This window comes from Pristis pectinata, chromosome 26 (assembly GCF_009764475.1).
Source record: "Pristis pectinata isolate sPriPec2 chromosome 26, sPriPec2.1.pri, whole genome shotgun sequence".
NCBI lineage: Eukaryota > Metazoa > Chordata > Chondrichthyes > Rhinopristiformes > Pristidae > Pristis > Pristis pectinata.
Window position 1 is genome coordinate 12651214 of NC_067430.1, and position 23888 is coordinate 12675101.

The 23888-nt window shown below is 41.1% G+C and overlaps 1 protein-coding gene across 4 annotated transcripts in view; it reads left to right on the forward strand.

The window, feature by feature from the left end:
- The window catches only part of prdm2b (PR domain containing 2, with ZNF domain b), a 129744-nt gene that overhangs the window by 56163 nt on the left and 49693 nt on the right, over positions 1–23888 (forward strand). For 3 of the 4 annotated variants that reach the window (XM_052039414.1, XM_052039416.1, XM_052039415.1), the window contains exon 5: positions 18258–18410. In XM_052039414.1, coding sequence (XP_051895374.1) covers positions 18258–18410 — 153 coding nt within the window. Of the gene's footprint in view, positions 1–9013; positions 9163–18257; positions 18411–23888 lie in introns of all 4 variants that reach the window. The other variant, XM_052039417.1, reaches the window with a different exon arrangement.

Consider the following 23888-nt stretch of genomic DNA (forward strand, 5'->3'; position numbering starts at 1 on the left):
GGGTTTGTTGCTGATAACTACTATGATATGCTTTTTAAAAAAACAGTAAATTGTTGTACAGAAAAATTCTAAAATTTATTGCTTTAGCTCTCCCTAAGATGAAGGAATTGAAAACTCATGTTTTAAACCCTCTTCCAAATCAAAGTTTGTTTTACAATGAACTTGAGTGTAACTGGAAGGTGTTCATAGTCCATACATGGAACTGAGTTACCTGTATTTGTTTTCCGTTGAATGCTGTATTAGTTAATTTTTGTTGTGCAAGTTGTGTATAATTTATGTTAACTTAAGTCTGTTAACTTGTGTTTATCATGTTTGTAATGTATGTGTTGCTGCTGTAAAAAAAAATCTAACTTTCATGGCATTTTTACCCTGGGCATTTATGCCTATGACAATATACTTAAACTGGAAACTTAAACTTGAAAGTACAATTTAAAGGGACTTTTAGTTGAATCATAATTGCTGGTACAGTGCCAGAAAGTATTTGTGCCTGCATCCATCGTGCTACCAACTGCACTTTTGTGACCAAAGTGAAAGTGTTCCAGACACATTTTAAAGACGGTGGTGGCTTTATAGGTGGGAGTATGTAGAAGATGGAGGTTTAAGGCTCTCATTAGAGTTGCACATTGCCTCCTTGCTGACTGCTGTGAAGTGGCAGAATGCACAAATGCAGAAATTAGACCGTCCTGCGATAGAAGCGATGTGGTTCTGTTGGTGGATTTCAACTTTCATATAGATTTGGGGGAAGTATGCCAGCTTATGTAGGGGAAGGTGGTGAATATTTGCAGTGTTCAGAATTGTTTCCCTCAACATGGCCTGAAGTTAATGCGGGGCAGACTTGTTAGTTATGAGCGGCAAAGCAGATTTGGTGAAAGGCCAAACAACGTGTTTAAAGGGGGGGAGAAAAACACAACAGCTACTCAGATTCTGGATTTAGGTGACACTGATCTTCCCTGAGTAACTGGGGACAAGAGTTCTGTGTCAAATAAAATGATAACTAAGAGCATTGAGCAGCCTAAAGCCGTACTTTAAAAAAAAATGTACAATAGACCAAAAACTTGCATCATTCCAGGTGATGAAAGCACCAAAGGGGCACAAGTAGCTTGGAGGAGCTGCAAAACAGGAGTGTAAAAAGAAACTTGCAATACATGCTGATGTAGTAAGTTAGGAAATTGCAGCTATGTCGAGTTGTTTCTTTACCTCAATAGTCATATTGGAAGAAACATCCAGAAAATCAGTATTAAAATCTAGAACCAGAACTTGGCGAGGTTAATGTTGCTGAAATAACGCTGATGAAGGTAATGGCAAAATCTAAAAACCAGATGCCTTCTATCCTTGGATTTTAAAAGAATCTCCGAGTACATTGTAGATGCCTGAACTTTCAAAGTTCCTTTTGATTCAGAAAGAGCTCCTTTAAGTTGGGAAACTGGGCATGTCATGTTATGACTTAAGGGTGAGAGGGAGATTTCTTGCAAACTGTGATCAAGGATGGAGTGACTGAATACCCTGAAAAGTTTCAATTGATCAGGGAGTCAGCATGGTTTGTTAGGGAAGAGTTTTATGCCAGAGGAAGCTGATTCATATTTTTTTTAAACAGCTGACCGTAGACTTCTTCAGAAAAGCGTTTGATTAAGTCCTTCATGAAAGACTGTTAGCTCAAGGCTTGGAATGCAATTTATTAACCTGACTGAGGCATTGACTGAGTGGCAGGAGACAAAGTAGAGATAATTGTGCAGTACTCAAACCAACTGTATGTGACTAGAGGTGCACCAGGAGGATTTGCTTGGAGCTGCAGCTGTCCAGCCCATTCATAAATGATTAGGGTGATGGTACTGTAAGTTTCTTGAGGACAGAAAGATGGATGGCATTTCACACAATTTAGACTAAAGCGTAACATTAAAAATTTGTTCAGCAAATGCTACAAGTTATGGCAAACAGGTTTCAGTGGAAGCAAATGTGAGGTTACATATTTAGGACCCAAGTAGAATAGGCCACTGTATTTTCTAAATGGTGAAAAGCCGGAGATGGTGTAGATTCGAAAAGTAGGGTCTGTGTACAGAGATCATTAAAATGGCATGGATGGTACAGTCACTGGTCAGGAGGGCTGATGAATACAGGCCTTTGTATCTAGCATATAGGGGGATAGAAGTTGTGTTGCAGCTTTATAAAACCTCTGGTTCTAGCCACTACGGCCTAGGATGTAATAGTCTCTGAAGGGGTGCCTGAACAGCCGAGGATTAAGTTGCAAGAAAAGATCCCACAAACCAGGATTATAATCCCTACAATTTAGAAGGTTAAGGGGTGAGTAGATTGAAGATTTCAAGCCAATAAGGTAGATTGGGGCAGGATGGAGAGGAACCATTTCAGATTATCCTGTGCAGGATCAGTTGGGACTTCCAGGAGTGAATTTGGTGACTGTCTTTGAGTCATAGAAATTTGGAACCCTTCAAACAACAATTGATGCTAAATTGACCATTTTAACTTGGATGTTGACGGATATCTGTAACCAAAGATGCTTGGGGATGTGAGGCCAAGGTGTGTTTGTAAAGTTTGGTCACAAATCCACTATGATCCAGCATACCTTTTTTGTCCAGTTCACCTTGCTTGATTTTCAAATGGAATGGGAAAATGTCTTGGGAGGTATGAGAGGGTTAATGGATTTCATCTTTAGCAGCAATCTAAAACTTAATTTTCACATGTAAATTGCTGAAGTTTCTAATTTGAATACTGCCCAGTCTTGGTACCTTGAGTAATGAAAGAATGAACAATAGGCTGTTGCTGGAGAGAAGGAAGTAATATTATTGTCACTGGACTTATTGTGTGTCAGTGTACTAGAGTGGAACTCCCACTTGATTATGATATTATAAACTCTACCTATGATTCTTGCAACAAAAAATGTGCCATCAGCAGTAACTGACCTGTAGCTATGAGTATTGCACTCGTAGTAGTAGTTCGGATTAAAATGCTCTCTCCAAATGCAGCTGAAGTTTGAAGAACAAAACCTAAAACTGACAATATCTTGAATTATTTGAAGTTGTCTTGCACACTTCGAGCATCAGATCTCTTCCAAGAATCGGCTACTGCATACTAATTTGCATCCTGTTACCGCCCTTCTATTCACTGACTGTGGCTCTTTTTAGCAACACCTTGTCTTTATAAGACTCTTTTTCTAGTTTTGACATCCAAAGCTCCTCCCTAAGACCTTGCCCCTTGTTTTCTCCAGCCTAGAAGCCCTCTGCAATATCTGCTTTCTGGCATTTTCATCATCCTTGTAATTGCTCTACCATTGACAGCCTTGCTTTCAGCTGCCAAGACCAAAAGCTCTGGAATTTCATCTTGAAACATATTGCCCCTCTACCTGTCTTTACTCTGTTAAGATGTGCTTTCAAATACATCCCTTTGGTCAATAAGATATCTTTATTAACCACATGTACATCAAAATACACAGTGAAATGCATCTTTTGCATAGAGTGTTGTGGGGGCAGCCTGCAAGTGTCGCCACGTTTCCGGCGCCAACATAGCATGCCCACAACTTCCTAACCTGTACGTCTTTGGAATGTGGGAGGAAGCCGGAGCACCCGGAGGAAACCCACGCAGACACGGGGAGAACGTACAAGCTCCTTACAGACAGCGGCCAGAATTGAACCCGGGTCGCTGGCGCTGTATTAGTGTTATGCTAACTGCTGCACTACTGTGCCTGCCCTTTAGAACAAAATATAGGAGAATGAGAAGGCTGTTCAGCCCATCATGCCTGCCCTGCAATTCAATAAACTCATGGATAAGCTTTTACCTCAACACTTCCTTCCTGTACTAACCCCATATACCTTGATTCCCTTAATATCTTGTTGTATCAATCAGTCTTGAATATACTGAGGCTTCCTGGACAGAGAATTCCAAGGTATCGTTACCCTCTATATGAAGAAATTTCTTCTTATGCATGTCCTAAATGCCTGACCCATTACTTCATGATAGCACCTCCTACCACCCCCCCAACCCCCCACCACCATCATCTCCTATCAAGGCCAATAAAAATATGATTCAATAAGGTCTCCTGTCCTCCCTTAAACTCGACTCCAGGCCCTGTATGCTAAATCTCATCTCATTCAACATTCCAGAAATCCATCTGGTGAACCCTCCTGCTATCACAAGTATAACTACCTTGGGTGAAGAGACCAGATGCAGTTTTGCCAGGGCCCTGTATAAATGGAGCACAATGTTCTCGACTCTTGTAGTCAAATCCTCTTGAAATAGTGGCCAACATACTGTTTGCCTCCTTAATTCCTCATCAACTCCAAAGTGGCTCAGTGTCAAATTTTAATACTGCAATTTCCCTTGGGGGTGCTTTGCTATGTTAGAGTGTGCCATGTAAATAGTTATTATTAAAAGTCATTGAAATTCTAATGCAAATATCTGTAAATGCAGCTGTCAGTTTCATAGGAGCATATTCCATTTCACTACAATCCAAGCAACTGCATTCTCTTAGTGAAACAGTATTCTGCTGTCAGCATTCTCACTACTTAAATTCCCTGCAGTAGTGTTTGGTTATCAATCATTCGATGTCAGTGGCAGCATGTGGCTTCACTTTTCATTCATTTCTTCTTGGATTTGTTGCAAATGTGCACAATCCCTCAGATCCCTCCTGGGCCTTTTGATTGTTCCCAATATATTATACAGTTAGAACCAGTCACATGTTGCTTCACTTGTACATGTGTATTTCCATGGATATTGGGGATGTTGTACAGTGGAAGCTGATCCTTAAACTACATGCAACATTTCATATGCTTAACTTCATTTCTTTGCTACTTCTGTTACTTTGTCTTTTTAATTATTTTCTGGCGCAGCCAAATGTTAAAAATTTAGAAAATAAATTTGTGCTTGCATTAGCACTTCGTAAAGCACTGCAAGTGTAACTTTGTTTTTACTGGCTGCTACGTTAGCTGGCATTATTAAAGGTTATCCTTCAAATCTTCCATTACCCCTCTGAATAGGAGCTCTCACTCCCCATCTCTAATCTTGCTAACTTCCACTCCTGGTTTCTTTCCTCAAGTTTTTGGAAATCTTTAGCATCCCGAATTCAGACCATTTATCCCCCCAGGAACTCCACGTTTTAATTGATTAACTCTGGTTTCTGCCTTGGCACCGCACCCGTCTCTGTGATGCAGCCTCCTCTGGTGCTGGTGTGGAAGTTGGCTAAAGGATCTCCCTCTTTGTGGTATTGAGCTTTGACCCTGGAATCTGTTACCATTGACTTGTAGTTTGGTTGTTCTCAAATTGTTCCTTTCATCTGGTGTGAAGGGTTTTGTTTCTGTTGAGGAGTGTTGAGTCATCTTAAAACTGAAGGGGAATGGATGTTGGGAGTTTAGATCATATCTGTACCTTGCAGCCTGGAGATTCTAACTCTGTGTGGCATCTTCACATGGTGGAAGCTGAGCATGGCATTTGTTTTGGTGTGGGAAGCTGGCATGCCTTGAACAACTGCACACGCTATACATGTAGGTGATCTAGAACCAGTGGCAAAGCAGTGAAGACGACAGAAGATATCCTCCCACGTTTTAACCCTCGTCTGACTTTACAGGAGTAGATGTCTCTGCCTATTGTCCGTTCCCCTGTTGGGGGCTTCGGAGGTTGGACCACACTTGGTCTGGAACCTTTGCCACAAGTGACCTTAACAGGAGTATCGGGCCTCAGGCATGGTCAGCCTGAGGGTCATGAGAACACATGGGCCTCTCCACCATGTCAGTGATCACATGTACAGATTCCTGGCTTTACTTCACTAACTGCCTAGAGCCCTTCACTGACTAAACAGTCAGGCTCTTCACCCGATGTCCATTGGGAAATACAGGCAGTCCCTGGGTTACGACAGGATTCCGTTCCTGAGAACTGTTCATAGCCTGAATTTTTTGTGAGTTGGAAATGAAAGCAGTGTGTGGATCGCTGTAACAGCTGTGACAGGAGAGTGAGCAGGCGCGGGAGAGTGGTGCAAAGTCGATTGTTGCAGCTCGGGGGTGGGGAGGGGATCGGTTGGGGGAGATGAGGGACACGTAATGGCCTGGTCCCACCCTGCAGAGGATGCCTGTAGCCCCAGAGCAGCCAGCAAATCCATCCCCATCCATCCCGCCGGTCTCCCAAACGCTCGTTCGTGTGTATAGGGTCTATAAGTCGGGCATTCATAACCCAGGGAGGGCCTGTAGTATTGTGAAATCGAAAGCATTGTCTTCACTTATCCCTTCCCATGAACAGTCTGAAACTAAGTAACGCCGTGTGACCACAGGACGAGCTTCAGACCTTGTACCTGATCCATCAATAGACTTTGTATTTCTGCACACTCCTGCACCCACTCACCTGCTAACGCCTTCATTTACGTCTCTTTGACGAGACTTGACTCCATTGCTCTCCTGACCATTTTACTTTTCATAATTGTGGTCAACACAATACTGCGACCTGTGTTGTAATTCACAGCAATCCCCTTCACCCGTTACCCCCATGTTTGCTGCCCCATTTAAGTTCCCACTCATGTCTCCAAAGTTCCCTGTCTGCAGAATCTCGTCCAGTCAGTCGTCTGATCTGTGACCCTCCAGTCTGGCACCCTGATCATTCTGAAGTTTGGCTGCCTCAGAATAAAGGGACACCCCTTTAGAACTGAGAGGAGGAATTTCTTCAGCCAGAGGGTGGTGAATCTGTGGAACTCGTTACCAAAGAGGGCTGTGGAGGCCAAGTCGTTGGCTGTATTTAAGGCAGAGATTGATAGGTTCTTGATAGGTTGGGGTTGAGGAAAAAAAATCAGCCATGACCGAATGGCGGAGCTGTCTCGATGGGCTGATCAGCCTAATTGTGTTCCTATATCTTATGGTCTTAAGTTGAATTTCTTCATTTGTCTCAGCACGAAAGTTTTGCCTTCCTAAAGCCCTCCGCTTCTACACTTCCCATACTTCCCTACCGCTTTAAACTAAGCTTTAGGCCAACGCTCACGTGCCATTATCTTATGTTTGAAGCTTCTTGAGATGTGTAAGGAATAGTGTTTGCAGATCGAGACTTCAAACCTGGCACCAAGTTTGTGGTCTACTGGGCAGCTGTCCTTTACTCTCTTGAGATGTGGACTTGCCTACAGCAGGTACTTCATAGTACAGGAGAGATGACACCAGCTGCCAAGGCAAAATCCTCCAAATCCACTGGCAGGCTGTGAACCAATGTCAGCATTCTATTCCAGGCCAGCGTGCCCAACACTGATGCTCTGATATATTTAGCCAGCTCCGGCGGGCAGGCTAATTGTTTGCATGCCTGACACCAGACTCCCAAAACATGCCCGCTATTCAGGGCTCTGTTCTGACTACTGATTGTCGGGCAGAGAGAGGAAATGATTCAAGACCTTCCTTGGAATAGTTGTAACCTCCCTACTGAATTGAGAATCTCTGGGCCTTGATCACCCAGTGGAGGAGGAGTATTTGGGATTATGGTGGTCTCAAGCCCACTGAAACGGCAGGAGGAGGGTAGCACCTCCTATATTGCCCACCCATTTGCCCCATCAAAAGTCTGCTGCCAACCTTGATGCAGACCCTGCACATTGGCCTCATCAGCCACCTCAGAGCCCATAGAACTGGAGTGGTCATCCCTGACTGCTTAAGAAGACAATGTTTATAAATACAAGATGATGCTGATATTGATGTTGCCGGTCAATTTGCACACCAAGGCCAAGCTGCCACATGTTAAGGACCATATCTCTGCAATGTTGGAGGAGAGAGAAGTGTTAGCCTGGACTACAAGAATAACTGCCCTGCTCTTTGGAGTTGTATCACAGAATCTTTTAACTTCCACCTATGAGAACAGATGCTGCCTTTGTTTAACATCTGAACATCAGAATCTCAAACACAGTGTGGCATTCCTTCAGTACTTCACTGGGGTATCAGCCTGGATATTTGTGGCTCTGCAGTGGGATTTGAATGTGCTGACAAATAGGTACCAGGTGTTGAAATGGTTACTTGCTGTCCTGTTTAGATTTTTTTTTATTACGGATTTGCATGTGGGGAGCAGGGGAATTGTTCTGACTGGATTGCTGTACAGAAAGTTGGGGGCAGCACAGTGGTGCAACTGGTGAAGCTGCTGCCCCACAGCTTCTGTGTTCAGTCCTGATCTCCGTCTGGTGCTGTCGCTGTGGAGTTTGTACATTCTTCCTGTGAACATGTGAGTTCACCCTCACCGCCAAGTGTTCTGGTTTCTTCCCACATCCCAGTGATGAGTAGGTTGGTTGGCCACTGTAAATTGCCCCTGGTGTGCAAGTAAATAATAGAATCTAGGGGAAGATGATGGGAATATGGGGAGAATCAGGGATTAATGTAGGATTAGTGTAAATGTGTGTTTGATAGTTAGCACAGACTCAGTAGGCCGAAGGGCCTGTTTCTGTCCTGTATGACTCTGTGAACTTGATGGACTGAATGGCCTTTCCTGTTGAAATGATCTATGAACAAGGTGAACCCACTCAACTACTGTCTGTTGTATAAAACTTCCCTTCAGCTCTGTTCTCCATATTTTGAACTTGGTAAAGAAGTGTCTCCGCTGACTCCCCGACAACCACATTAGGATCGATTTGTAGCAAGTATGGTGTTGAGCAGAACAGACTTAACAGTAATTGGATTTGGGGCTCTGCTATAACTTGGGCTGCCAGGATCTAAAGTCAGTGGGTATGAAATTATTTTCAAGGGTATTTGAGTACATCTTTGAATCTTGTCCACTATCTACCTGATAACCTATTCCCATGACATACCTGGGACTAGAGTGTCTAATTTGAGAGTCTGATGTCAGGCAGACAAATGATGTGGTTTGGAGCTGAGGGAGAGTAATAGAGCCTCAATTTTGGGATGTTGTATGTTGGCCTGAGAGAGGATGCTGATTATCCTGGCGGTGGAAGTTTCACCAGAGACAGCATTGATGGTATCTCTCCAGAACTTTAGGAGAATAACTGCTGCCCAGTAGATCATGTGTTTTGTGCTAGGCTTGACGTTTCCAACATCCTTTTCTTCAGGCAGCCAAAGGCTGTGTGGGTGCACGGAAGGTGATGATGAGTTCTTCATCGATATCTGCCGCCTTTGGGAAGTGGTTTCCAAAACGTGGGAAGTTGTCCATGTTTTCTCGGATCTCTTCATGAACCTTTTTGGGAGTGTTGTACAGCAGGTTGGTAGAGAACCTTTTTGTTTTGCAGATAAGTATAAGATAAGAATAAGGCTCTTTCTCTTTTGCTTCAGTGAATCATTCGATGGTGAGTTGGCCTTCAGATGTGCATGTGATGTCTGCATTCTGCTGTTTGATGGCTGGAGTTGGGATGACCTTCTGGACTGGCAGTGATGGAGGTTGAACAGTGTCCCATTTTTCCTGTAGATTGGCTCCAGAATAGTGGGAAGTTTGTTGAAGGCGAGATGCAAAGATGTGGCAGGAATGATTGAGAAAAGTGTTGAGGCGACGATGCAGCCTTGCTTAACACCAAGTGTGCGCTGAGATTGTATGTGTTGTGGACCCATTGCTTAAGATTTCATCATGTACAGTGGCATGCATAAGTTTGGGCACCCCTGGTCAGAATTTCTGTTACTGTGACTAGCGAAGCGAGTAAAAGATGACCTGATTTCCAAAAGGCATAAAGTTGAAGATGACACATTTCTTTAATATTTTAAGCAAGATTACTTTTTTATTTCCATCTTTTACAGTTTCAAAATAACAAAAAAGGAAAGGGGTCCGAAGCAAAAGTTTGGGCACCCTGCATGGTCAGTACTTAGTAACACCTCCTTTGGCAATTATCACAGCTTGTAAACGCTTTCTATAGCCAGCTAAGAGTCATTCAATTCTTGTTTAGGGGATTTTCACCCATTCTTCCTTGCAAAAGTCTTCTGGTTCTGTGAGATTCATGGGCCATTTTGCATGCACTGCTCTTTTGAGGTCTATCCACAGATTTTCAATGATTTTTAGGTCGGGGGACTGTGAGGGCCATGGCAAAACCTTCAGCTTGTGCCTCTTGAGGTAGTCCATCGTGGATTTTGATGTGTGTTTAGGATCATTATCCTGTTGTAGAAGCCATCCTCTTTTCATCTCCAGCTTTTTTACAGACGGTGTGATGTTTGCTTCCAGAATTTGCTGGTGTTTAATTGAATTAATTCTTCCCTCTACCAGTGAAATGTTCCCCGTGCCACTGGCTGCAACACAAGCCCAAAGCATGATCGATCCACCACCTTGCTTAACAGTTGGAGAGGTGTTCTTTTCATGAAATTCTGCACCCTTTTTGCTCCAAACTTTCCTGCGTCCTCACCACAAAATTCAGCGTCAGAGGTTTGCAAAGGAACATCTAAACAAGCCTGATGCATTTTGGAAACAAGTCATGTGCACTGATGAAGTTAAAATAGAACTTTTTGGCCGCAATGAGCAAAGGTATGTTTGGAGAAAAAAGGGTGCAGAATTTCATGAAAAGAACACCTCTCCAACGGTTAAGCACAGGAGTGGATCGATCATGCTTTGGGCTTGTGTTTGCAGCCAGTGGCACGGGGAACATTTCACTGGCAGAGGGAAGAATGAATTCAATTAAATACCAGCAAATTCTGGAAGCAAACGTCACACCGTATGTAAAAAAAGCTGAAGATGAAAAGAGGATGGCTTCTACAACAGGATAACGATCCTAACCACACCTCAAAATCCACAATGGACTACCTCAAGAGGCACAAGCTGAAGGTTTTTCCATGGCCCTCACAGTCCCCCAACCTAAACTTCATCGAAAATCTGTGGATAGACCTCAAAAGAGCAGTGCATGCAAGACGGCTCAAGAATCTCTCAGAACTAGAAGCCTTTTGCAAGGAAGAATGGGCGAAAATCCCTCAAACAAGAATTGAAAGACTCTTAGCTGGCTACAGAAAGCGTTTACAAGCTGTGATAATTGCCAAAGGGGGTGTTACTAAGTACTGACCATGCAGGGTGCCCAAACTTTTGCTTCAGGCCCTTTTCCTTTTTTGTTATTTTGAAACTGTAAAAGATGGAAATAAAAAAGTAATCTTGCTTAAAATATTAAAGAAATGTGTCATCTTTAACTTTATGCCTTTTGGAAATCAGGTCATCTTTTACTCACTTCACTAGTCACAGTAACAGAAATTTTGACTGGGGTGCCCAAACTTTTGCATGCCACTGTATACCGTAGTGAATCAGACATAGGATGGAGACACATTTCTGCAGACAGCCAAATTTGAAAAGGACTTTCCATGATTCCTTTGGACCAATGAGGTCAAAGACTTCAGTGATGCTGTTCCCTACATTTCACTTGGTATGGCTGCCAGGTTGAAAATCAAGTCCACTGTGCATCCGGATGGAGAGAATCCATGAGATTTGGGGACCAGTTCTTTGGGCCAGGGGAGGATTTGATTGAGGATTCTGGCAATGACTTTCTGACTGCAGTAACTACAGAGGCACCTCCCTCCTGTCTGCCACAAGGATTTATGGAAGATGATACAGTTACCAGAGGTCCTCTGGCATATCCCCATCTACCCAAAGGTTGTGAACTGAGAAAACTACTAACTAACCAATGTCATAAAATACAATACTCAATGCATTCTTGTGCATAGGTTGAGCAGTCCTTTTACAGTTTCCTGTTATTAAGTAAATAGAATTTGTTCAAGGAATTTATCGGAGAACTGCAAATTGAACTCTGTTTCCATTTAAGGTTCCTATTGAGAAACACACTGCAATTTAATATTGTTTGTGACAAAGCATGTCCTCATGCAAAGTACATAGCTTGCCAGATATTGTATTTCCTTTTGAAATCACATGTCTCAGACTCCGAATCAACCCAAGCTTTGTTCATTCGCCCACTAAGCCAAGTTAGCGATGGCGAGAAATAATAAAATAAGGATGTTATCTTCAGGCTGTTTATCCAATATGTATTCCAGTGAGACCTTTCAGGAAAAGTACGTTTTATGTGGTGATGTGGCTCTCAATTGCCTGTGCTTGAGAGTTCTTTTGGTTCACAGAAGGCCTGAAATTAGAACTGTTCCTGCATGTAGATAAATTGTCTTTTTTTTTGTTAAGGACTTTTTGGAGAAAAGTATTGAACAAATATCTGTTGAACAATGCCTATTAAATTAATATTTTTAATGTAAAGCTTGCTTCAAAAAATAACTGGGATTCAAGATTATAAGTCAAAGTGCAGGCAAATGTGTGTGAATGCTAGGGTGGTATATGAAGGATTATAAAGATGGAATTCTGTTCAATGTAATCAGGCATCCAGCATTGCCCAAGAAAGGATACACTTACTTTCAGAACAGGTGCAGCAAAGTTCCACTAGACTGACTGCTGTGATGAGGGGTCTCTGCAATGATAAGAGAGTAAGTAGAATGGACCGATGTGCTCTGGAGTTCAGAAACACGAGAGGAGCTCATGAATCATAAAATCTTATTCCTGTTCCCATTCCTTATACTATATTCTTAAAGGATTAACTGATGCACAGTTGGACAGAATGGAGTGTATGTTCTTTATAGGATATAATGTCCCCACCCCCCCCAACATTATTTTAGCTACTTAATCTTGCAGCTCTAGGGAGACGAGATTTTTTTGTTCTTAGGAAAAGCTCACGAATATCAAACATTTTGAAAATTACAAGTGCACAACACAATAGGAGCAAGAGTTTGTTATCCTGTCCCCTCTGCCATTCAGTAAGGTCAAGACTCACCAGTTTACCAACCAATCTCCATGATGAGTCATACAATCTGTTGTTCTCAGCCTTGGACACATACAACTATTGCATTCACACCCTTCTTGTCATTTAGTCATAAATATCTAATCTCTAATCCTGCAATTTAATCCCTGGATCTAAACCCATCAACCAGTCTATCAGCATTTACCCTGCCAATGTGTCTCTGAATCTTGCATACTGTAGCTCAGGGAGATCACCTCTCATTCATTAAGCTCCAGCGTGGGCTGATGTAACTCTACCTTTCCCCGGGACATCCTTTTTATTCCCAAGAATTGATCATTTGAATCTATGCTGTACCGTCCCCAAGGCAAGGTGTAGCTAAAGGTGTGCACACTGCCCAGGTCTGTTTGCATCAAAGCCCGATAAAATTTCAATGACACTTCCTGACTCTAGTTCTTCAATAACTTTGCAATAATGAACAACAAACAATTTCTAACTGTTGCTGAACACACATTAACTTCCTGCGTTTTGAATGTCGGAACTTCCAGATTCCCCCAAATTACTAATGTTTGACGGTTTAAAGACTTAAAAGGGTCTAATTTCCATGAGCTGTGATCTTAGCTGATAGATCTGCAACAGATCCAACTTCACTGCAGACTGGTGTCAAGCAAGGCTGTGTCACCAGCCCAACTCTTCTCTCTGTCCTTCCTTGCCATAATGTTGCACCTTGGCAACAAACTTCCTGCTGAAGTGGAGCTAATCCATGGGACAAATAGGACACTGTATATTCTGTATCACCTCCTGTCCACAACCAAGGTCATCCCATCTTCAGTCAGCTGCAATATGCATTTGGGAAGGATCAGAGTGGACTTTTCCTTTTGTGTAGCTGCTAACTGAATCCTCAGTTTGAATTACTTTCAGTTAAAGTATAATTAACAGTATGTACCAGTTGCACTTAAATATTGTCCCTATTTTCTTCTCGTTCTCCTTTTCTAATTAGATTGCGAATTGTACAATTCAGTGGATGTCAACAGCCATCCCGGCACCTTGACCCCATCCTCTGTGAGAGTCTAGACTTGAGTGTTGCCAAAGTATTTGAATATTCGTGATATTATAGCCAAGTCTGGCTGCACATGCAAATTTCCAATGAGGAATGCTGGTAAATAATTGGAAAATTTTGCTCTTATTCCACTCCAATTTCTCAATTAGGGACATGAAGGCAAATGATTTTGTCTCTTAACAGTGCTGAGATTAGTTGATTTGAACTCTGCACTGGCCCATACATGGAACTATCCTAATCTGTACCATACAGGACTGAGTGCTTACTCATTTAAAGAATCAAGGTTGCTGCAAAGAGTGTATTATGAAAAGGGAGTGACTATTTACAATGTTCCAGATGAGGTAAAGTGCCCTCTACTTTTGTTTGAGGGATTACAGTGAAAATTTAGTCACGCAGATCTATGAAACAGTGCTTTGTTCTAACTCTCATCGGGCACAGTAGCATCGTGGTTGTTGGCAGCTAGAATTCTAGATGATTGATCCAAAGATATGAGGTTGGATGGTGTCTGGGGAACTTAAATTCAGGTCATTCAATAAAGCTGTAAACTAAAAAAAAGTTAGTCTCAGTAATGATGATAGGAAACCACCAGACTGCCATTAAAGCCTGTTTAGTTTGCTTTCAGGGATGGCTATCTGCCATCCTTACTCACTCTGCCCTTTGTGACTCTAGACCCACCAATATGATTGACTTTTCACTGCCTCCTCGGTTTAGACATTGCTTGTGAGATCCACATTCCATAAATATATTTAATCTATTTAAATGAATATATTCAAAAAGAAACACAAGGTTAAATCCATAAATCTCTCTTTTAGTTAAACCTTTTGAAGCAAATCTTGCCACCTGAAGGAATTGTGAGATTATTGGGATGTAGAAATTTTGTAAGACAATAGAATAATTTCACAGATTTGAAGTCAAATAGTGCTTGAAGAGCAGCACTGGTTAAAATGCGTCTCTTGTATCCAGGGGCCTGGTTTATTGATCCAGAGAAATGCATTTGAGTCCTGCCACAGGAGTTGGGGAATATAAATTCAAGAAATTAAATAAATCTGGATTTTACAAAATAAAACTTGTTTCAGTAATGGTACCTACAAAACTATTGGACCATCATTTTAACAAAAAAAGGGCATCTGATTCCCTCTTCACTGAAGGAAATGTGTTGTCTTTAACTGTACTGGGCAATGACTGATTGCAGAGCCACATCTATATGGTTGATTCTTAACTACTGGCCACAGAGGTAATTTACCAATCCAATTGTAATGGGCATTAACCCCTGCAGTCTGGGAACAATTAAAATACTGGGACCTCTGTAGGTGTGATTTTTTTTTTCCCTCACTAGTATTTCTGGTAAAATTTTCCATTGGGAAAAGTCTATCAGAGCAACACGTGTTTCTCTACAATGTTGCTACACAGGAAGGAATTCTCACTGATCCTGAACCAACATGGGATTGGATTCCTGCTTAAAGGATCTCAATAAATCAGGTGCCAGAGGTAGCAAAGAGGATTGTGTTAATCATCCTGCAAATGTATCAGCTGCTATTTTGAATATAATGGACAGTAATCTTTGACTTGTACTGAATATCTTTCATTTTAATTGAGGAACTTTGTGAAGCACCCAAACTGACAGCATTCCTCATCAATATGTAGGAAACAGAATTGATTTCGATTTTGTTACCTTTCTATTCCTAAGATTCCGTTTGCCCATTATTTTATTCATCTTTTGGGGGATCTGGGTTCACCGGCAGGGCCAGCATTTATTGCCCATCCCTAATTGCTCCTGAAGGTGGCACTGACCCTTGAACTGCAGTTCTTCTGCTGTTGCGGAGGGGAGTTCCAGGATTTAGGTCCAGTGACAATGAAGGACCAGAAATGTATTTCCAAATCAGGATGGTGTCAGACTTGGGGGATGTAGGTAGTGATGTTTCCACATACCTGCTGTCTTTGACCTTCTCATTTGTTGAGGTCACGAGTTTGGGAGGTGCTGTTGGAGTAGACTGGGTTAGCAACAGAGGGGAGTAACCCAGTCCTTTCTGTAAGTGGTACATATTGAAGCCACTGTGTGTCCATACAGATTGTGTGTAGCTGGGGCCCATCCACTGATCTTTGTGGTCCTCCAACAGTCACAGCCTGCCACCCTGAGAACAATCTTTTTATTCCCTGTCTTTGATAATCAATTCTCAATGCACGTCAGTATATTCTTTGTGCTCTTGTTGGCCAGCCTTCCCCTTGTCTATTCTGCTAATCAAATCCTCAAAGATTAGTCAAATATTTTTTTGTAGGCCCTTGGTTCTCCAATATTTCTGGCAGGTTTTGGTCTTCTGTGAAGACAAACACAAAGTAGTTGTTTAATTTCTCTGCTATTTCCTTATTCCCCATTATAAGTTCTCCCATCTTTGCCTGTAAAGAAGAGCACTCTTGTCCTCACCTGGCCTTTTACTTTTTTACATGCCTACAGCAGCTCTTTCAGTCAGTTTTGATGTTCTCTTGTTGGTTTACTCTTGTATTCTGCCTTTCTTCATCAGTGCTTGGTGGTCCTCTGCTGAGCTCTAAAATGCTCCTGATCCTCAGGCCTACTGCTATTTCTGCCAATTTATCAGCTACTTCCTGGGATTGAAAACTATCTTTATCTTATAACGACACAGGAGATTATTTGGCCCATCAGGTCCACACTATCTCCTGGGTGAGCAATGCTAATAATCTCCCTGCCCCTCTTATTCCCTATACATCTACAATTTATTCTCTCTCTCTCACATTTCCATCAGATCCTCTTTGATTCTTTTTGACATGAGCCAACACTAAAGGGTAATTTTTACAGTGGTCAATTAACCTACAAGCACTTCTTTGGGATGTGGGAGGAAACTGGAGCTACCAAAGGAAACTTGCCTGGTCACAGAGGAGGTGCAAACCCTACACGAACACCTGAGGTCAGGATCAAACACGGGTCCTTAAAGTGGTGAGGCAGTGCCAGTGTCAGCCTTGGAGAGTCAACTTTTCTATTCAGGTTTTTGTACCTTAAAGAAATAGTTTTTTTCCTCTGATAATTATGTACTATTTTTTTCAAATGCTTGCATGTCCACTGTTATACTTTTCAATGTATCAGCTATAGCCAACTTTCTCCTCAAACTTTCACAGTTTCATAGCAAGATTTCTGTTTCAATTAACCCTTTCTTGTCACACAAAACAAGATCTAAAATATCCTTTTCTCTAGTTAGTTCCTCAGCATATTGATCTTGAAAACCTTTCAGTTACATTCCATGAATTCATCATGACCTTCACTACTAATTTGATTTGTCCAGTTTTTTATGTAAATTAATTTCCCTCAGGTTTACTATACACCTCTGTTACATGCTTCTCTACTTCCCGAGTTATGCCACGTCACACCCACTATTTGGTCGCCTATAAAGAACTACCATCAGTGTTTTCTGGTCTTTGTTCTTTCATTTAGATAAAAGACCTTTTAACTTTGTCAGTTTCTTTTCTATTTTGAAGATGAGTCAATGTGCCAGTTGTACCATTTCTAGACTCTTGCTCACTCTCCAGGTGAATTGTCACTGTCTGAACATTGTTAGTTATTGACTTGCAATGATCTGCGCATGAAGATTCATCTTTGGTTACTATTGGCATTGTTGTATAGGCTTGCCATAACATTCCCCTCCCAAAACTGTCATGAGAATCAATGGAACTGAGTATCATGAGTGGTGAGTGCTCAAAACAGCTGATATTATGCCACCAATTTAGCATTGGCAAACAAGGACTAATTTGCACCTCATTTAGGCTTGTGTTCTCCCTTGTTTTTGTCTTAACAATTAAGTGCTCATCCAGTGACCATGTTGGAAAGGTCAAATTAAGTGAGAGTGGGGTTTTGCTTGGTAGTTCCCATCACAAAATGGATTTCCATTTTCCTTTTATAGGCCTACCAGCAACCATGACTACCACCTAACCCCCACCCCACACTGCCTCCTGCACCATCCCCAAATACTCAGGAGAAAGTGTAGGAAACCAGCATTGGTTATCCTTCATTTATCAACAGCAGGGGAAGTTCTTCCTTAAAAACTCTACGCTTCAGTATTAAGTTGTAGTTTATCAAATACTGGGGGGGGGGGGGGGGGGGAGAGATTAATCAACCTTGATTTGGGTTTTGTTCTGTTTCGTATGCAGTAAAACAGAATAGAAAGTATTTGGATGTCACAAGTCCCATGGATCAAGGTTGGCAGACTGCAGATGCTGGAATCTGGAGCAACAAACAGTCTGCTGGAGGAACTCAGCAGTCGAGCAGAATTGTTTCAGGTCCTAATGCAGGGTCTCAACTCAAAATGTCGACAATTCCTCCCACCCTCACAGTTGCTGTTCGACCTGCCGAGTTCCTCCTTGTTACCAAGGCTGGCAGTTTGCCTTTCAAAATGAGGCTTTCCATTCTTCTTTTCAGTACTTTCCGGCCCTTGATAGGCACAAAATAAAACAAAACGAGTGTTTTGTTGATGGTTACTTAACATTGGTGATGAGGACTGGCTCAGTACTTACCACTAACCAAGATCAACTCTCTCCTTTCAGGTTTACTTCCCCCAATTCGGGTGGATGTGTATTGATGCCACAGATCCAAACAAGGGCAATTGGTTGCGGTATGTGAACTGGGCTCGCTCCTCCGATGAGCAGAACCTCTTCCCACTGGAGATCAACAGGGGTATCTACTACAAGGTCTTCAAGGTAGCCATATCCCTGTGATGTGAAGATAAATGTAAATTCTTACTTCACATGCATCAGCACAAATGCTAACATGGTCATAAATATATGTGAGCAGTTGTATTGAGCAAATTTTGTTTTCTTGTATGATTCCCTAGTTCAATCCCTATTATTTTTAAGTCGGCTGCTTTATCTTTATTTCTACCCTTCATTCTCCCCCAGTATGGTGCCCTGTTCACCTTTCTTTTCCTTTTCTAATTCTCTGCCAGAAATTAGAATTAAAAGCATCTGGAATTCTGGAATTAACAGCACAAAAGCCAGATGCAACTTTCTCACTCTCTATATTCCCATGGTTGGTAATTTGACATTTTGAAATGCATCCAGGAAGAAACCAGTAGCATAACTATGTGTTGTCACAATCAGATTTAATTTCAGTTTTGTGGAGCCATCTGAGTCACCAGCTTTGGTTGATGGTATTTCTGGAGGTCTCGCCTACCACTGAACATCCAATCCAATCAACAGCCTTTATTTCCATTGTCCTATATCTTTATTTCTTATAAAGTATTCAAAGAAAGATTCTAAGAAAAAACAACTGTGCTACTTTGAATTTCCTTTTGGATTGTTTGCTGCAGTATCTGGGAGATTAATTTTTAATCCTGGTGATTTGGTTAGCTGGCTGCTTTAGCTGTTAATCCCAACAAGGTTGAAAACGATGGTCACCATGCTAACCTTGAAGCTTTGCATATAGTTTGTAATGATCCTTTCAACAATATAGCGTGTCCCAAAATCGTTACCCACAGTAGCCACTAAGAAGAGAAAGCAAATGTTGGTATCATATTTCAGAATAAAGTATTTCAAACTATTTTGTTTTCTGAGGAATTTTTTGTGCATGCAGTTGTCGCTCCTATGAGTATTGCCAACATAAGTGTATTGAAAACCACACAACTTTGTTGTGATCACCCAGAAGGTGAGTGTTGTATCAATTAAGCCTGACTTTATTCATGCTGAGAAACAGGGCAGCCTTTGAAATTCCAGTTAAGCATATCTCATATGAACAGTATGGTTCAGTGGCATTCAAGAATGTTTTCTGCTAATCTGTTAAAATAGTTGTTTTAAACATAAGTACGGTGAAACCAAGTGGAGAAAGGTATCATGGGGAGTAAACCTAAACTATTGGGATAAGGACTTGCTGGCTTTGATGAGTTGGCTAATTCCAACTGGGGTGTCTGCCAGAGTATTGCATTTAATTGTCTTGCCCCTGTGTGACACAGATTACCAAACCAATTCTAGCTTAATTCTGCAGTATAACTTGTGTCCTGTATGGTGATCTTTTTTCCTCTGCAAAGGTTTATAATCAATAATCATGACCATCTACAGAATGTCAAAAGTAAGATAAAACTGGGAAAATTGTGGCAAATGCAGTACAATATTGAACTCATTTTAACCTGTTAGAAATGCTTCAAAAACTACTGCTTGCCGATGTGTCTACGCACTGCACGGTTCAAGAACTATTTGTATAGTGCCTTTAATGTATCGGGGCTTCAGTGTTTCCAGTACTGCAAAGTGTGGTGATGCATTTTGACAGAAGCAGCAAGAAAAAACGATGTCAGCTTAATTCCATGGTTCTATAGATGCCTGGGTGCATAAATCCTTAAGTTTCAAAGCATATTAAAGGAGTGGTCAGTAAGACACATGTATCCTGGGCCTCATAAATGAAGGCATAGAATACAAAAGCGGGGAGGTTATTTTGAATCGTGACAAAACACTGGTTAGGCATCATCTTAAGTGTTGAGTTCATCTCTGATAGCCACTTGTGAAGGTCCAAGAGAAATTTAATGGAATGTTTTCTGGTTTGAGGGATTTCAACTACAAAAAGCTTAAATTGAGAGGAGATCTAATAAAGTTGTAGAAGTTCATGACTGGTTTAGATGGCATGAATTGCGGGAAGCTGCCCCCATTAGTGATTTTGTTCAAGTACCAAAAAAACATAGACTTTAAGGACAAAAGATTGAGGGGCTGCGAGGAAGAACTAATTTGTGCAGAAAGAAATGACAGTCTGGATCCTACTGCCAGTAAGGATGATGGAAATAGAGCAGATCTGGCTTTCAAAAGTGAATTGGATAGATGCTTAAAGAGAGACTACCAGGAAAATAAAGTTAAATAACCTCCTGTACTCCAATAGTTCTGTGAATTATAGTCTTAACCACTATACTGGCACAAATATTCATACATATTGAATAAAATGCAGTCTGGAGACCTCTGTTTTGATTCCAGTTTGAATGGTATTCAACTTTTTGCAAGTTCCATCACTCATCACTTCTCACACAACAGATCATTCTCAAATAGTTTCTGCCATTTGACAGGAATTTTCTCATTGCGTCAAAAATAAATAAATTCTAGATATTTTAAACTGGATTAATTCGACATCAAGTCCTTCAGCGTTACAAAGAACAGGTGTGTAAATGACTAAGATGGAGAGCCTTCTCAGTTCCAAATATTAAGTGAAACATATTTAAGGGTTTTGCCTGAGTAATAATCCTGTATCTTAAGTACTTCAGGTGCCAGTTGTGTATTTCAAAGGGATTTACATCAGTAACTTTTGCCTTTACTATGACTATAGCATGTTGTGTAGAGAATTTGTGAGGGCAGAAGCAATTTCACTCCCTCTTCCCACCACCTCTTTCTCCAAAATAATTTGTAATAAATTCTCTCTCCAAAATTGCTTCTCCAATTTCTCTGCTGTATTCCTCCTTTAGTGTTGATACTTATGACTCATCTAAAATTTTAAAAGTGAATCATTTTTGTGTGAATCCAACTTGTAATAGGTTTTTATGGATTTAACTGCTTGAGCTCCTGTAGTGACACTCGCATATGGGGAAAATTGTTACTCTTTTAACAGTTGCTCTTAATTGTCTGCAACTTTCCCTATTTGTTATCAATGCTATCACTGTTTTGCTTTCACTCTGATGCCCATTCATTTTCACGATTTGGAGTTGCAGCATTTTGTCTTGATTATCGACAATCAAAAATCTACCTTCTTATCCCTGTGCCTCTCCCCTACAACCAAATGTTACAGAGCAAACAGAAAAGACGTAGATTAATTCCATTCTAAATGTCATAAGAACGCAAATGTTTTTCACATCCTTCATTAGACTTGAGCACAAGGTGAAACTCCACAGGAAATGTGGGTATCTATGAGATCATATGTTTAAGCGTTAAGCTCGTATCAAAATTCATCATGGATCTTGTGTCCGTTAGGCTTAATCTCAAGTGATGTGTTGCTTTGTCTATACTGTACATGGTTAGTTGTTTCTTTAAGTGTTCTAAATTATCTTATTTGTGATATAAGGTGCACCCAAGAAAAATCTAAAAATACTGCATTAAAATCTTAAATTTAAATGGCAGTTAATTTTAATCCTGCAGTATCAATAGGGGAAAAAAAGATATTGCGTTCCCCAGTTGGTATTAAAGTGCAAATAAAGCTCTCAAGATGTTGCAATACAAATCTTAGAGGTTTATAATCAATGAGTGTGTTCGTAATTAAATTTAGTTTTTTAATTTTAATTGTGTTGATCTTGTTAATGTACTTTGACCGAACGGCTTTAATTTTGCATGAGCTGCTTTTTCCATGAGCTTATTCACTTATCTGTTTAAATTGCTATTGCTATTCACTATTGATTAGAACTAAAACCATTGATACTTCATCCATGCCTTGTACTTGGAATGTTCCCTCTCAGCCGGCCAGTTTTGGAAAATGTATGTAGCTGACCTGTTGCATTTTGTTCTTCACAGTTCAAATGTAAATTAGTATATAGGCAAATGCATATAAGACCATATAACTAACAGCATACTTTTGTAACTTTAGGCAATATAGTTCCCTAATAATTGAATAATTTCAGGAAATGCCCAGGTTTTGATAACTGAGCTGAGTACTATTGGGGGGGACAAAGATCTGTTAGAATTCTTTTATAGCATTGACATTTCTTAGGTCCAAGAACTCCGCAATTGAATTTCTGTAATCGTCAAATGTGTGGAATTTTAAACAAAAGCATATAGTTTTGATGCACTTTGAATTAATAATTTTTACAGTGCAGAAGACTATGCCAGCTCTCTATATAAGTGATAAACTCAGTCTCTTTCCCTGTAATCCTGCAACTTTTTTCTATCAAGTTCTGAACCCCTCTTGATAGTGATGCTAGAATCTGCCTTTGTTTCCCTTTTGAATTGGTGAATTACAGATTGTGACAACTAACTATGTGAAAACTATTTTCCTTCTGTTGCTTTTGGTCCTTTTATCGATAACTTTAAACATTTAAATGTAAAGCTTCGTTGAAAGGGCAGTAAGATTTGTTTATGCTGACTATGGTCGTGCTCTGCATTGTCACTCTGGTTGTTAATAGATCTGTCAGGTTAGGTAGCAGATGTCAGCTGGCAATTCACCAGAGAAGCCATCAAAACTAAGCTTGGAGTCCTTGTCCCTATTCTGGTGCCAAACAAAGCCAATTGTATAGACCATCATTGCAGCTTCAGGTAACTTCACACAGAATTGGGAAAGGATTGTAAAACATAGACTGTTATTAACTTTATAAGATTGTGAGATAACAATAGTTGAGGAAGGCCAGAATGCATCTATCCAGAGAGGTTATTCCTTTATACAGGTCCTCCCCCAGGTTACAAATGCCCGACTTATGGAAACCCATAATTATGAGCGAGCGCTTGGGAGACCAGTGGGATGGGTGGATGGGGATGGGTTTTGGATTTGCTGGCTGCTGTGGGACTGCAGGCATCTTCTGTCAGGTGGGAACGGAATACTTCTGCATCCATTCTCCACCACCTCCACCCTCCGCGCCCCCCCCCCCCCCCACCCTTTGAGCCATATCATTCGGGGGCTGGGTCAAGTCAGGCAGAGCTGGGAGCACTGAGCAGACCTGCTCAGTTGCTCACTCACTGAGTCAGAGAGGCCAGCTGGAGGCTGCTCTTCCTCGGCCTGCTTGCTCTCCTGTCACCGCTGGTTCTGTTCATTTCCAACTTACAAACAGTTCAGGGTTATTGAACAGTTCTTGGGGACGGAATCCTGTCATAACCTGAGGACTGCTTGTACTGAGAAATCTATCTCAAGTTTGCTCACTATATGCTATTGCGTATATGTAAAGGGGGAAAAAAAAGGTAACTTTTTATTCATTTGGATCTGTGTCCCTTATTCTGTTCTGGAATCTTAATTTAACATTCATCCTTTCCATTCCCAAACATCATTTGGATGCCTCAAGCCGTGCTCCCTCAAAAAAATTCACTCTTTCTGAAAATTCATTCCCCTGATGCTGATGTTGATAAACTGAATACTCTATACTGCTTTCAGCAATTCAATATCTCCCTTCTCTTTGTGGGAACTGGGTTCAGAACTTAATGTACAATCTATCAGTACATAGTGTTGTTGATTCCTGCTCTGATTTATATTCATTTGTTTTGACTGCGTATTTTATCAGTCTGTTACCTTTATTATTT